The sequence below is a fragment of the Megascapheus bottae genome, chromosome X (genome assembly GCF_031878675.1).
Source record: "Megascapheus bottae isolate mThoBot1 chromosome X, mThoBot2.hap1, whole genome shotgun sequence".
Lineage (NCBI taxonomy): Eukaryota > Metazoa > Chordata > Mammalia > Rodentia > Geomyidae > Megascapheus > Megascapheus bottae.
Window position 1 is genome coordinate 70,238,970 of NC_143547.1, and position 16,050 is coordinate 70,255,019.

Below are 16,050 nucleotides of genomic sequence, written 5' to 3' on the forward strand. Positions count from 1 at the left end.
GACATGTAAAACAAAAGATGTGCCATGAATCATAAAATCCTGTATTATACAATTTTAAGGAACTTGAACAGGGGGAAAATATCTGATAAAGTCCTCAAGTCATCTGCAGAAATGTAGCATACAGGCTCTGTGCAGGTAAATAATGCCTGCAATTCTAACTACTAAGGTGGCTGAGATCTGAGGAGCATGTTTCAAAGCCAACCCCAAGCAGAAAGTCTGTTAGACTCTTATTTCAATTAACCACCTTAAAGCAGGAAGTACAGTTGTGGTTCAAGTGATAGACCCCTAACATAGAACACAAAAGCTCAAGGATTGTACCCCAGCTCCAGTTTCAAACCCCAGAACAAACACAAAAACATTAGCATAACAATTTTATTAAAATGTTAGTAAGATAAAAGGATGTAGAAAATAAAGTAGTCAAAAATCTAAACTAAAAGCCATGTTCTTCAGATTAGGGGATTTATACAATGAAGGAATTATTTTAAATGGTAGTATAATATCATGAAAAAATACCAGGCTGCTGAGAAGTAAAGTAAGCCTCAGGAATTATTTTCCTAATAATTTGTTGTTTCTGCTTCAACTAGAGCTAATTTTCAACTAGGACCAATGTTAGTAAGACTGGACAAATAACTAAAATGTTTAAGTTCTATTCACATTACCTTTATGAAATAAAGAATCTGGATTAGGCTGCAAAACAGTGATGGAGATTAAAAGGAGAAATCAGATGTTATAACATCTATATAGATAACAACTGCACCATTTCTCAAGTCTGAAATTCTGTTGTATTTTTGTGTTTTCTGCATTGACCATTGGTCCCATGAGAGGACATCATCTTAGTACTAATTTGCCACAGAACAGCAAGACACTCATTCAATATTTTTAATAGTCCATTTCCACAAAACACTTGATAAATGGCTTCCTACAAAAATATTAAGTGGAAAATTACACATTATCAGAAGAAAATGGCACACATTTTAAAAACGATACATTGTCTTCAAATGTGATAAGTGTTTTCAGATGCATGGCTTTTGGAATTGTAGTGCACATTCTGGATGAATTTGTACATTACATGGAAATATTTACACCATGGCATTGATCTGTTCCCTGTGATAATACGTAACCATATATAGCTGTTACAATGAAAAGTCAAAAGAAATTATCTCAATTTTAAAAGTTCATTTCTCATGTGCAATGGCAACATGTCAAGCACACAGTTGTCAATGCCTACTGTGTGGCATAGTTTAGATAATGGACTATTTCCATCATTTCAGAAGTTTCTAGTGACTAGAAATGGTTAGGAAGTTCCTAGGTTTCCTGAGTTTTGTCTCTTTCCAGTACTTCATTCCTTAAATCATTAAGAATATATCACTGAGTGAAAATAAGTGCCATTTAAAAACTACAGTCAATAATTCAGAATTGTGGCTCATTTTTAATCTTTTAGTCTACTGTTGGAACCTATTCCTACTTATTATTATATGCAACCACGGACATTCCCAGCTCTTCCTGTTCTTACTACACTCACGCTTGTAAAAGTGACTCTGTCTGGCAACCCGTCTTACAGGTAGAAAACATTATTTGGCAAGTGTATATTAAATATTGAAAACAAAAGTCATATAGGTCTACAGATTGAACAAACTTTGATCTTGCTACTATGTATGCAAATAGGAGTTATTTCCTAGCCCCATTATTATCGATCAAATGATATTTCCTGAATAGAAGCAATTCGGTTCTAGTTGTAGCATTTTGGTATCCTGAATGAATAAATGAAATCGTTGTCAATTACCATTGTTACTAATACATATTTTATATTCCATAGATTCTTCTTCTGAGGAGGAGAGTCCTAGGGTTGTGAGGAGGTCTCAGGCATCACCTCCATACTCTACTATTGATCAGAACTTGCTGATTGATGTCCATGTAGGTTTCCATCTGCACACATTCATGTCTCTTCAGTTTTAACATTCAATTTTTTGTTTGGAATTACACTTTTATTATATTAAGTAATTGTTCAGAGTTACCATCCAACAAATCATTTTAATCAACCTAAACCTTCCCATCTTCACTTACAGGGAAACTTGAAATTTTTACCTCAGTTATTCATCTTTATAAAATAGATTTCCATTGCTATGTGAGCCTCCAGAATTCAAAATATAAAAGTGAAGTTTTGAGGGTTTATTTTTTGTAATTTTAGAAAGTATAATACACTCAAAATTGGGACAAATAGAAAACAAAAGAAACAGAGTTCCTGTTCCCCTCAGTAAATGGGAAGTAAGAGTTGAAAACTCCTAAAAGTTTGAAATAGGAAAATCTTTAATTGATCAAACAGATTTAATTTTCACATTTTTGTCAGAGAAGTAGTGAAGAGGTAGTTGTGGAAGCTGATCACAGATTAAGGGGTAAAAGATACTCACTTTTTGTCTAATACCATTATTTATATGATAAGACAATGTATAAAAATAAAATATTTGGTGGCCTCTTACTACACAATAAAAATCTTGTAATTCCTTCTATTGTTCTTTCAAAAAAGTGTATTCCATATTTCTGTTTACTCATATCCTACTTAAAAATTACAATAGGGCACTTGCCATATGTAAGAGGTGGATTTATAGTATTTTTATAAGAATTTGAGATACTTTGTTAACCTGTGGCATATAAAGCAAAGCCGTGGAAATGAACCAATCAGCTTCAAGTACTATATACCCTATTTGATTAACCAATATTATCAAGTAACCTACTCTGCTTTCCAGAGTCAAAAACAAATGTTTCCTCTTTAGGAGGCAGTGAATGGTATTAAAAAAACACAGTTAAAATTTTACTGTAGGATCCAGAACTTCCACTACTAATCCCAGCCTGATATTTGAGTTTTTGCATCTTGTCCAACTCCATTTGGGGCTCTGTCTAGTGAGAAGATAACTTTGTTTCACCTAAGAATATATTTATTATTGTCATCTTGGAATCTTCCCCACTTCAGAAGAAACTGAAAGACTGTCAGATATTACATTAACCTTTCTTGTACACACAGGTTCCAGATGGATTTAAAGTAGGAAAAATATCACCCCCTGTGTACTTGACAAATGAATGGGTGGGATACAACGCACTCTCTGAAATCTTCCGGAATGATTGGTTAATTCCATCACCTGTTGTTCACCCACCTGAAGAGGATGGTGATTATGTTGAACTCTATGATGCTGGTGCTGATACTGATGGTGATAATGAATCGAATGCATACAGACGTACCTATGGCAATGCCAGAGGCAATGCTGCATTGGATAACCAGGCAAATTATATTTGTGAAGAGCACGACAATGCTAATGGCAATGAGGAGTCTGGTGATGATATACGTGGTAATCATTATGGTGCTTCTAATTGGCCACGGTTGGTTTATTTTTTATTTGACTACTCACGTTGTAATTTCAGAATTATTTGAATCTTTGGTTGATTTTTTAAATGTGTTAGGAAGGTAACTGAATTGTACTTGTGTACTTTGATCTTCAGTGATATGCATATTTAGGTTGTTCTAATGGAACACTACTCTCCTTGCAGTTCAAATACCATATTAGTAGATTCAAGTTGAGGCATTCAAGTTATGCTATGTATATATATGTATATATACAATGCCATCTACATTGAATTATATAGATAGAGATATAATAGATTTAAGATTATCACTATCTAGTCATTGAATCTTTTTACATTTTCCGTGTCTATCACGAATCAATTCATTGTCACACCACTTTGCTTTTTGCATTAAAAATACATAGATTTAATGTTCCCTTTTATTCAAGGAAAGAGCATTAAAACACTGTATTAAAATCAGGTGACATCAACTATGTTTTCTTTTATCTTATTATCTACATAAGATATGGCAGAGATGGAGGCTACAAACCAGTTCGTAATAATGGAAAAGAAGGAGCTGGCAGAGGCTATGGAAATGGAAATGCCAGGAGCAGCTATGGGAGAGGTGCTGTAGGTGGAGCCAGTGCAGCCTTTGCAGACCAGGAGGTATATGGAGCCAATACAAGCAGTGGACGAGATGGCAGGGATCATTATGGTGCTATGGCAGTTGGTGGATTCAATGAAGAGAATGGAGCATGTGGATACAGTGAAGGAGAAAATTACTCAGGAATTGAAGGCCTGGGAATAGACAGACGTGTCTTCCAGGAGTTGGAACCCGAACTAGAGGTATGCGCAATTTGGAAAGGAGAATCAACTCTTCCCAATGCAAATGTGTTAGTGCACTTGACAGGTAGCATTTTCAGCATTTCAAATGGATTTTACCTTCTATCTCAAGGATTAAACATCTTTAATGTGTAGATAGACCTTGTGCACATCTAACTTAGACAGTTTGTACTCTTGTTTCCTCAGTTTTTTTGCTCAGTTACATGTTTGAGAAAGTGTCTGTTAACACATATACCATTTGTGTTGAAGAGTATTGTTTCTAGGGCAAAACATATGTGACCAAACTATAACCACTTCAAGTAAACCAATCAGTGGCATTTAGTATATTCACAGTGTTATTCAACCATCACCATTTTTTCTGTTACTTTAAAAAATATCTTCCCAAACAGATAATCTCTTGTTCTTGCTCTGCATTCTGGTAACAAGTATCCTAATTTCTAACTACATAGAAACATGGAGTAATCGGCTTATTTTAGTTACCATGATACTTTCAGTCTTCATCAGGCCATAACATGTATGGGAGTTTCATTCCTTTTAAAGGCTGAATAAAATTCCACTGTATGTCCATACGGTATTTCATTTAAGTTGCTTCCATTTTTTGCCTATCATAATAAGTTTCTATGAACGTTAGTGTATCTCTTAGAGTCTGCATTTCTTTTTTTTTTTTTTTTTTTTGCCGGCCCTGGGCTTGAGCTGAGGGCCTGAGCACTGTCCTTGGGCTTTCTCAAGGCTAGAGCTCTACCACTTGAGCCTCAGCACCACTTCCGGCTTTTTTTTTCTATGTATGTGATACCGAGGAATCAAACCCGGGTCTTCATGCATGCTAGGCAAGCACTTTAACCACTAGGCCAAACTCCCGGCCCCGAGTCTGCATTTCTTTTAGGGTATATACCTAGGAGTAAAATTGCTGGGTAATATGCTAAATTTGTGTCTATCTTTTTCAGGAATTGACAATACATATTATTTACTTTTACATTGCTCTGTATGGAACCAATTGTCTTTAGGATGCTAAGCCAACAATATATTATTGAGCTACATACCTAGTCTGAGTACACACATTTTTAAAGGGATGGCTTATGTTCAGTTAGTGATTTTCCACTTCATAAGACATTTATTGACTTGATAAGTAGATTTTAAATACTTAAGCAGCTTTCACAGATGTTAAATGAACATGAATCATCACTGAAACTTCCTGGAACACATGGTATTCAGGTTTATTATTAAAAATGAGGATTATCTACATATTTGAAAATGCAAATAGAAATTGCAAAAGACGTTGTGTCCATCAGCCTACTTTCCTAGCTTGCTGTTATGTCTCACAAAATGGCTTTGTAGGTACAAGTACACTTTATCTCTTCTGTGCTTGGTGAATAGGTTTACATTCCAACCCAAGCATTATCTTTCTCTTAGCATAGTAAAATTGTATACTCCTCTGTGTGCTTATAAGCATTTTGAACATCATTCCGTTTTATTCTTATGGCATTCTAGTTCACTAATTTCTTGGTTATTATCTGCTATAGAAGTTTTTGAATTCTTAAAAGGAAATAAGTATGTCTAATCCATTCTCTATTATTATTATTATTATTATTATTATTATTATTATTATTATTATTTTAAAAATTGTCTAATCTTGGAGTCCAGCTTAGGACGTGGCCAATGACAGGCACATGATAATTATGGGAAAAATCAATGAAAATAGAGAAAATTGAAAAACAGAAGCATTTAAATTAATTTTGAAGTGGCTGTCTGGCATTGAATAGCTGAGTATTCAGTCTCATTTTAAACTCTAATTCTCTACTTTTAATGTACACTGACCTAGAAAATATTATCTAAATTCTCTAAAAATTAATTTGCTCATAACTAAATAGCAGACAACTATATTTATTTGTTGTGTATGGTAAAGACTCATGAAGGTACCTATATAACATTCCTAGCACAGTAGCTGGTACATTTCCACAAATCTTAAGTCCAGCCAGGCGTGGTGGCTCATACTTGTAATCCTGGGCACAAAAGGACCTGAGACTCTTATCCTCCTGTTAACCTCTAGAAAATGGGAAGTGGTACTGTGTGGCTCAAGGGTAGGGCTTGAGCTGAAGAGCTCAGGGACAATGCCCAAGCCTACTTCAAGCCCAAGACCCTCCCCCACCCAAATCTTAACTCCAAGACTGTAGAGGTAGAGACTTAAATTTACTTATACATTTCACCTTTGGCAGCAATTATTCCATTAACAGGTGTCATATCTCTCTTACGATGATAGTGTTAAGCAATTTTCAGTAAATGTGGATTTTGTATAGAAGTGAGTACTAGGTATATTCTCCTGCTCACAACCTACTGCAATAGAGCAAAACCTTGATACATAAGGCCATATAGTATGAAGCTAATTGAAAGGACCTCCAGGATATTGAAACAAAAGCCATATAGCGAATGATTGTTGTCCTTAATGTACTATGTTGTCTCTCATCTCCTTTGCTGTCCCTTGAGTATCTCATATTGTTACAGTATCTCACTTTGTTATCTGATATATTGAATTTATTTGTATTTGGTTATCTGAAACTTGATAGGGAAGGGGGGAAAACCAATATGGGGAGTGGGTGGTGGGTAGGGGGAAGGTAATGGGTACCAAGACATGTGAAAGGGTATCAATGTATGTGAATTAATGCACCTTCTATCTGGCAAATATCATGTAACCCTTTTATTAATTACAATAAAAAATATATATAAAAGACATTTTAAAACTTGATTTTGGTCTCCTTTCAGGAACTCAATGGTGAAAGTGATGCCTCCAATTCCATCGCCTCAGATATTACACCCCCTGGATTTGATGAGGAAATCGACATATCAGTATCATCAGCCTCATTGGGATTTTCTCCCACTCATTCATCTCCTTCCAAAGATTCTGAGAGGACTGCTGAGGCTGACAATGACAGTGCCATCTGTGAGTGTGTCTAGTATAGTCTTTCATTTGGCTTCCTATTCACATATGAATAGAGTTCAGTTACTATTTATGGTGTGCAAGGAATCAAAATACTCCAATATTCAGTTGATATAAATTCATCTTATATAATATATCATATGTAATATGATTTTTCAAAAAAACTCACTAGAATTTTATTATGCCTAAATTGAGCTACAGTTGACAAAATGTGACCCATGTTGGATTTTGTTTTGCATTCTCTCAATATAATATTTATTTATAACTGGGTGCTGGTGGCTCACACTAGTAATCCTAGCTACTCAGTAGGTGAGAATTGAGAATACAGTTTCTGGTCTAACCCAGAGAGATGAATCCCAGAGACTTTGACCTCCAATTAACAAACAAAAAGCTGGAGTGGAATCCTGGAGTGGTATAATACCTGTCTTGAGCAAATGAGCTAAGCCATAGCTCGAGACCCTGAGTTCAGGTCCTAGTACCAACACAGAAAAATGAATATTCAAAATATATTTTATTATCATAATTTATCTTGTCTGATGATTTAAGAATTAATAACATGATACTTTAGTTACAAAATAATATGCAATTAAAGAAAAGGAACTCTAGGTTGTATCTCATTTCCTGAAATAGTGAAGCAAGTACGATGTATAGACTTGTGAGTTTCTCTCCTTCTCCTTCACAGTATATGCTGGATTTGTTGAAGTTCCTGAGAAATTACCTATGCTCCCCTCTGAAGTCAATGTTAACCCATTCTATGTCCCTGCTCCATGTAAAAAACCACTTATCCACATGTATGAAAAGGAATTCACTTCTGAAATCTGCTGTGGTTCTTTATGGGGTGAGTTTAAGTAATTTTAAAAATCACTTCTGATTTTTTTGATAACTCCCATCTTTTCATTTTAACATGACTAAGTTATAAAATTCAAGTTATGATTATCTGAAATCTAAGCTTAGTATGTTCTAATTTGATTATGATAAAGAGGAACTAAAAGAAAGTTTTCTGCAGGATCTTGTTTTTAAACATTCATTAAGAATTAGAGAAAATTCCTCATGAAAGTCTTACATTTGCTCAACTTTTCAATCCATGGTTTCAGAAGGATTATGACAACATTGGTAGTTTTGCAAATGATTTTAGTCTGCCAGTTTGTATCACAAGTGAAACAAAATAACTGAAAGCAAGGATGGGAGAAATGTAAAATAAATGTCAGTATCCCACTTGCAAGCTTGAAGATGAAGACAAAATTTCTAAAACTGCTATTGGCTGTTAATACCTGGCAAATGATACAATAGGAAAATGAAATGAAAGCACAATGGAAAACATTTCTGTATCTCCATGAACATGAAATTACCAATTTTTAAATAATGAGAAGGGTAGCATGTATCATTGTATTCATAAACTTTTTAATGTTCATAAATGGCTTCATTTAATAACAACTACTTTGTACAACTATTTACAGATAATAGAAATAATTATTTCCATATAATCATTCAAAAAGTAATAAAATCTTTACTTTTAATTAAAAATGAGAAGTTGAATGAAATGAATTGAACTTCTTATGTTTGTTTCACTAAGTATGTCAAAAACTGGTTTCCAAGTATTCATTAACTTTGTTAAAATTTAGGACATCAGAGACTAGGAGTTTGGCCTAGTGGTAGAGTTCTTGCCTAACATGCATGAAGACCCAAGTTAGATTCCTCAGTCCCACATACATAGAAAAAAAGCCAGAAGTGGTTGCTGCGATTCAAGTGGTAGAGCTCTAACCTTGAGAAAGAACCCCAAAGACAGTGCTCAGATGCTGGACTCAAGCCCAGGACTGGCAAAGAAAAATTTTAGAACATCAGTAAAAGGTGTTAAGAGATTCAAAATTGTGTGAGAGGCACACTGAATAGCAATTAACCATTGCTTAATAGCGTTTATATATATATTATATATTCATGCTTATGAATGAATGCTGTCTTATTAATAAAAAGAACATAGCTACATTTATCTATCCTAAAATTGTAAGTTACCTTTACATAGATCAGCATACCACCATAGAAAAAATAGTAATATAAATACATACTAAACCACAGCATGAATAAATGAAGAAATTGTATATATACACAACAGAGAATTATTTTGCTATAAAGAAGAATGAAATTATGTCATTTGCAGTAAAATGGATGGAACTACAAATTGAAATATGCTAAACATAGACAAGTGCTAAATTTTCTTTCATTTTCAGATTCTGTATTTTTTTTTTTGCCAGTCCTTGCCTTGAGCTCAGGGCCTGAGCACTGTCCTGGGACTTTCTCAAGGCCAGAGCTCTACCACTTGAACCTCAGCACCACTTCCATCTTTTTTCTATGTATGTGAGACTGAGCAATCGAACCGAGGTCTTCGTGCATGTTAGGCAAGCACTGTACCACTAGGCCAAACACCCGGCCCAGGATTCTGTATTTTTAAAAAGACTTGAAAGTAAAAGAGGAAGCATTTTGAAGAGGAAGGGGTTTTTTGGAAGAGGAAGGGATTATTTGGGGCGGAAAAATAGAGCATATGAACAGATTATGGGGTGAATATCAGAATATATTGTATATATGGAAAGTCACAGGAATCCAATTTTTTGAATAATTATCATCTGTTAATAAAAATAATATAAGATAATATAGTACTTCTCTTTTACATCTAAACAGGAGTAAATTTGCTGCTAGGAACTCGTTCTAATCTGTATCTGATGGACAGAAGTGGAAAAGCAGACATTACTAAACTTATAAAGCGAAGGCCCTTCCGCCAGATTCAAGTCGTTGAGCCACTCAACTTGCTGATTACCATCTCTGGTTTGTTTAAAGCTAAAAATAACTTGAATAGTTATGTAGATTAATTAGACTGCAAACTGGGTTAAAAATTGCTCCAATAAAAGTGTTCCACTAGGCACTATAAATATAACTAATTGGGTCACCAGTCTCCCTTGGTATTTTCTTACCTATTTACAATTTAACCTAGCTTCTTTTCATTGCAATGTGTTTAATGTAAGTTAATGGTAAGAAAAACTACAGTATTTGTATCCTTAAAGATTCCTTTCAGAGTAACCTACAAATTCACAGTTCTTATTCCCATCATTCATTCACAGAGAATCTCACTAACACCTACCATTTGCTTCCCTGGTGATGTCTTAGGTACAAAAAATCAAAAAAGTTCAGGCGGGTGCAGTGGCTCATGCCTGTATTCCTAGCTACTCAGGAGACTGAGATCTGAGGATCAAGGTTCAAAGCCAGCCTGGGCACAAAAGGACCTGAGACTCTTATCTCTAATTAACATCTAAAAAATGGGAAGTGGGACTTGGCTCAAGTGTAGGGTGGTAGCCTTGAGCTGAAGAGCTCAGGGACAGTGCCCAGGCCAAGTTCAAGCCTCATCAGCGCGCGCGTGCGCACACACACGCACACACACACACACACACACACACACACACACACACGCACACACACGAAAGAACAAGACAAGACAAAGTGGACAAATAATTGTGTGAAAAAGAGATTTGTCTCTTACATAGCCTTATCACAAGAACCTACAGATTAATTACAAGAATGGACCGCTTAAAAGTCCTCTTAGTAAAATTTCTCAGATTTAATCTGTCAAAGCCTGAACCTTTGATTCTGAGAAAGTAGATATTATAGTGATTGTGATTATGAGACAAGATTTGATATCAGAAAAGCATGATCATTATTTGTTGTGGATATTTGGAGGTCACGGGCTGGTAATAGAATTTACCAAGACAGGTGAATGGGAAAAACAAAGGTTAATTAGAATGCCAGTACAAGATAGAAATAGACAGTAGATAGCTAAGCAAAGAGGCACAACAGAGAGCAGATAGGATTAGGAATAGGATTTCTGTCTTTGGTTAGGCTACTGTTGATTTGCTATTTCTTCTTTGGTGGAACATTTTATTGACTGTCTCTTTCTCACAGCATCGTTTCACTTTCAATACCTCTGGAACAGTGAAAGCCGTTGCTGTTCATATACACAGTTCCACCTAGCTCAGGCACAGCTATCAAGTGTCTGTTCCTAGAGAGGCCATAACTTGGTAAAAACCCAAGGTACAGGTGAATGAATAACAATTTTGTTGCTTGCTTAGTGGCAATCCTAATTTGTTGTAAAGGAATGTTTTACACCCTCTTCAGACAGGCACATTGGTCACTAAAAACTAAGTCTATATTATCATATAGCTAAACTCAATGGAGACTCTGAACCAATGTTGCTTTCACAATGTGGTTTTTACTTTAATGAAAACACTTTGCTAGAATAGCACTGTGGCCTTACTTTTATGTTCTTCTATGATACAAAATATAAAACAGAAATATCATATTTTTATTGTGTATTAGGCCGTAAGAACAGACTTCGGGTGTATCATTTGACTTGGCTGAGGAACAAAATTCTGCATAATGATCCAGAAAGTAAAAAACGTCAAGAAGAAATGCTGAAGACAGAGGAAGCTTGCAAAGCTATTGACAAGCTCACTGGCTGTGAGCACTTCAGTGTTCGTAAGTCCCATTTCATTTCTACTACAGCTACATAAAGTGTGCTTCTTTTAATTTATTCTAAATAACTATGAAAGAAGATTATAGAAAGGAAAGAATTGACAACTTAAAATGCAAAAATGAGTGAATTTGTTTGATAAATCTTCCAGATTGTTCCTTCTGCAATCCTGATTATTTAATGAGAGAAATTATTGATTGAAATCCAAGTTAAATTTGGTTTATGTTGTCAGCCTTCTTTTATTCCTAGTTAACCTAAATAGAAAAGTTAAACCAAATTCCTATATAGCTCTAATTACATAAATATTTCTGGAGATATGGTCAACAACCTGGAGAGAATCATGTGATATCTTGTCACTTATGCAGATAAAATAAAATTCCTCTTAATATTGACCAGGAAATTTCATGAGTGAGAAAGAAAAATGTTCTATGATCTACTGACTCTTTTGATACCACTGCCAATATTAATGAGTAAAATCACTATATAATCTATAATTAGAAAATGTGTTCATAGAAATAAATTGAATCATCTTGTATGAACTGCACAAAACTGGCTATGATCTACTGACTCTTTTGATACCACTGCGTTTAACAAGTATTGAAGAAGGGAATCTCTATAGTACTGATACACTGTCTTGAAAGGGACTATTATGTGTAGGGACTCTACTTGCTCTTCATTCTTCCAAACACTTGTAGATGTTATAGCTACCCTAGGGGCTACAAAGTAGTGCTTATTACAGTTTGTATTTATCTGATTATTAATTCATGCTTTCATGTGTTTATTGCTCATTTAAATATAATCCTTGAGAAGTGACTATTAAAGCCTTTGCCTACTTTTTGATTTGGGACTGATCTGTTTGCCTATGTTTGTGTCAATACTATATTTTGTCACAATTTCTTACAGTGAGACTGTGAATCAGGAAATGTATGTCCTCCAATTTTGGCTTTCTCTTTCAAATTTATTTTGGTTATTGAGAAATTATAATTCCATGTGAAATTTAAGAATAGGTTTTTGTTTTCTACAAATAAAGCAGTTGGAATTTAATAGATTGTGTATAGGCAGAGATACATTTTCCCATTTATATTCATCTTTAGTTTTGGGGAGATTTTGGTTTATTTGTATTTTTTATGTGTTGCTCAGAATCAAGGCTTTCTACATACTATATCCCCATTGATTTTTTTGAAACATGATTTCTCTTATAATTCAAGCTAGCCGCAAAGTCACAATTCTTTCTGAGCCTTTGCAATATTGACTTTTACAGGGATGTACCTAGTTAGTTCTTTAAATCTCTTTCATCAATCATCACATTTTCCATGTGCAATTTAGAATTCTCTTGAAATGCTAACCCAAACACCACATGAAACAATAGAGCAATCTTGTTACCTTTGGGGGATCATCAAATTCTAAGCAAGAAACTTTCTTGTAAAAACAGTTTGTGCTCTTGAATCCTGTTTATGACATTTTCAATACCAAATAAACTGTGTTCTTTTTAATTTTGCATTTTATCATTGTAGTCCAACATGAAGAAACAACCTACATTGCAATTGCTCTGAAATCATCTATTCACCTTTATGCATGGGCACCAAAGTCCTTTGATGAAAATACTGCTATTAAAGTGAGTGATCATTTCCTTGGGATCATACCATTTTTTAAAGAAGAAATTGTAAGCAAAGCTGTATTTTGTATTATAAAAATGGAAATACCATTTTTCTACAAATAATGAAATGTAGATATATCATGTTAATAATGATCATTTAACCATTTTTAGACAAATCCACAGGCACAACATCGAGGGAAATCCCTGATCCACCCCTTACAGGACATCCCCACAAACTCCTCACTCCCATTTCCTGTAGTCAACATGAAGACATTTTCTTCTAGAAGTCCAGAAACAGGTTTCTGGTGCCATGGCATTGACTTGAAGCTGAAAAAGTACTTGTTTTCTTTTAGTGGGGAAGGTAAAGAGAGATGTGGAAAGGGTACAAGGAACCAATTAGAAGCCACAAGAAACAAGAAAAAAAATTGCTCCAATTACTATAGATAATAAGTGGGTGTGAGGAAGAAAGGGGTGTTCTCCTTTCCTCCCAAGCTCAAACTCCAAATACATTGTCCTATGGAACTCTTGTGAGGAATCATGATTAAGTTTATTGGGGTTTTTCCATCTTCATTATGATTTAACTGACATTCCATGAACCAGCCCCAGAAAGGAACAATTGAAAAGTGTCCCCAAGGCTAAAACATGTATTGTGAGTGAGTGTGGAGAGGAGGCAGGTGGGAGAATACACCTATAATATCCAGTGCACATATATTCAGAATTGAACTAGCTAACTCCAGAAGATGGATGGCGTTGGGGTAGATGTAAAGGATTAACAAAAGTGGTGTATTGATCAAGTTGCAAACTACTAAAAAATTAATATATGAAATTGAAACCCTTTTGTACAACATCTAAAAATAATAAGAAAAATTAATTAAAATAATAAATGTCCCAAACATGCTGCTGCAGATTTTCTTTTTTGACAGTCCTGGGGCTTGAACTCAGGGCCTGAGTACTGTCCTCAGGCTTTCTTCAAGGCCAGTGCTCTACCACTTGAGCCACAGCACCACTTCTGGCATTTTTTCAGTGAATGCAGTACCAAGGACTTGAACCCAGGTCATCGTGCATGCTAGGCAAGCACTCCACCACTAGAACAACCTCCCAGCCCCTGCTGCAGATTTTTTTAAATTACACTCTCCAACCTGTGAGCTTGGAGATCCTAATATATAATGCTTAGTTTCCACTTAAATATGCTTATTTTGTAATGATATTTGATATGAAACTGCAACTTTCTACCAAATCAAATAGCTCTTAATATTGGTTGTGAATCAGAATCAGCTGGTCTGTGGATAAGACTTTTAACTAAGCCTTGATAGGGACATATCTAGGAAGACACCAAAATGATATTTATAAAATACTTCTGTATCTTAGGTCAGGATCTGTGTGTATGATCTATTTTGTAAGCCAAAAGCTCCCATGTAAAAAGTAAACATAGTTAATTCTTATGACTGTTCCTTAAGGGTATTTGCACAATAACTCTGTCTCTTTATAAATAGGCAGTCAGGACCTGTGTGGACACAAATCATATCTCTGATCTGATCTTCCTAAACTGGGCCTTGGTTTAGCTGTCAGTATTTGGATATGGGTTTCTTTTTGGGTGTCTGCTGATTGGTCAGGGCAACCTGGTAAGGAACTGAAAAGTGAATAGGTAAGTTCAGTGTCTCTACAATGATGGATAGTTCTCGTCCAAGTCCTCATTCTAGTTCATGAATCTCACCTAATTACTGCAGCACCATGAATCCTATGAGGCTCAGTTCTCCAGCATGACGATGAGTAGAAAGCATCTACCGTGTAGGTTAACATGTCTGACCTTTTTCATTCCTTACTAAGTATGCATTGATCAATCAGCAGACTCCGAAGGAGACTATATGTCCTATGAAGCCTATATACGAATACTGGCCAAAATAAAAGCAGCTGATCCAGCGAACCGGTTTAAGAGACCAGATGAGCTCCTTCATTTGCTAAAGCTCAAGGCAAGGAATTTAAAGGCAACCCATACCTTTCAAGGCCATATGATTCTCTTATGATCATTGGCAATGTGGTCTGTGAAGGCAAACAATGTTTAGAACATAAATATAATTGCATATTTGTTGTAGTAATAGATCTAAGAAAAGTTTTTATACATGGGTCCCTAAATATAAAATGGCATTGAAAAAATTCAAGTGGATTTTATAAAGTTGTAAGTTAGGAAAAAGGATACATAATTTTTTGTCAGAATATCATCTTGGCCTTTGGGCCATATTTTAATTTTCTATTTTCAGGTATTTGCAAATCTTGGTTATAAGCCAGTTACAGTTGACCTAGCAATTGGTCCTGAGAAGACACTGAAGATTTTCTTCAGCTCAGCAAATGGCTATCACATCATTGATGCGGAAACAGAAGTTATATCTGATGTGACCTTGCCAAATAATGTAAGATCCTTAGAAATTATTATATAATACTCTTATTTTTTTCCAACTTCCACAAAACTGACACATTAAAAAATATTCCTTGACCAACAATTCTTTGACCATAGTGGTAGAATAAGGTAAGTATAGAGTGCCAGGAAAATTGATTATGCACAAAGAAAAATCATCAGTGGTTTCATAGTACAGTAGCTCAGTCTGTTCTGTAAATAGACTTTGTCTCATACAGTTTTATTGTTTTGGTTTTTTGTTGTTCTGTTTTGTTTAAAGTAAATGAAATTTATGTTTCAAATTTGAACTTATACTGATAAACAAAGATACCTTGGCTATTTAGATCCACATTACTATCTTGCCACTATCAACTGGAACTGATTCATGTTTGCACATTATTAGATGTTCTACATTCTATAGCCATCTAGATTTATGCATT

General features: G+C 35.0%; 1 protein-coding gene across 1 annotated transcript in view; it reads left to right on the forward strand.

The window, feature by feature from the left end:
- Positions 1-16,050, forward strand: part of Nrk (Nik related kinase) — a 121,430-nt gene that overhangs the window by 89,783 nt on the left and 15,597 nt on the right. Inside the window, exons 16-24 of the mRNA XM_090325858.1 lie at positions 1,817-1,914; positions 3,020-3,372; positions 3,858-4,179; positions 6,934-7,111; positions 7,791-7,946; positions 9,782-9,925; positions 11,468-11,626; positions 13,136-13,236; positions 15,477-15,626. Coding sequence (XP_090181984.1) covers positions 1,817-1,914; positions 3,020-3,372; positions 3,858-4,179; positions 6,934-7,111; positions 7,791-7,946; positions 9,782-9,925; positions 11,468-11,626; positions 13,136-13,236; positions 15,477-15,626 — 1,661 coding nt within the window. The remainder of the gene's footprint in view (positions 1-1,816; positions 1,915-3,019; positions 3,373-3,857; positions 4,180-6,933; positions 7,112-7,790; positions 7,947-9,781; positions 9,926-11,467; positions 11,627-13,135; positions 13,237-15,476; positions 15,627-16,050) is intronic.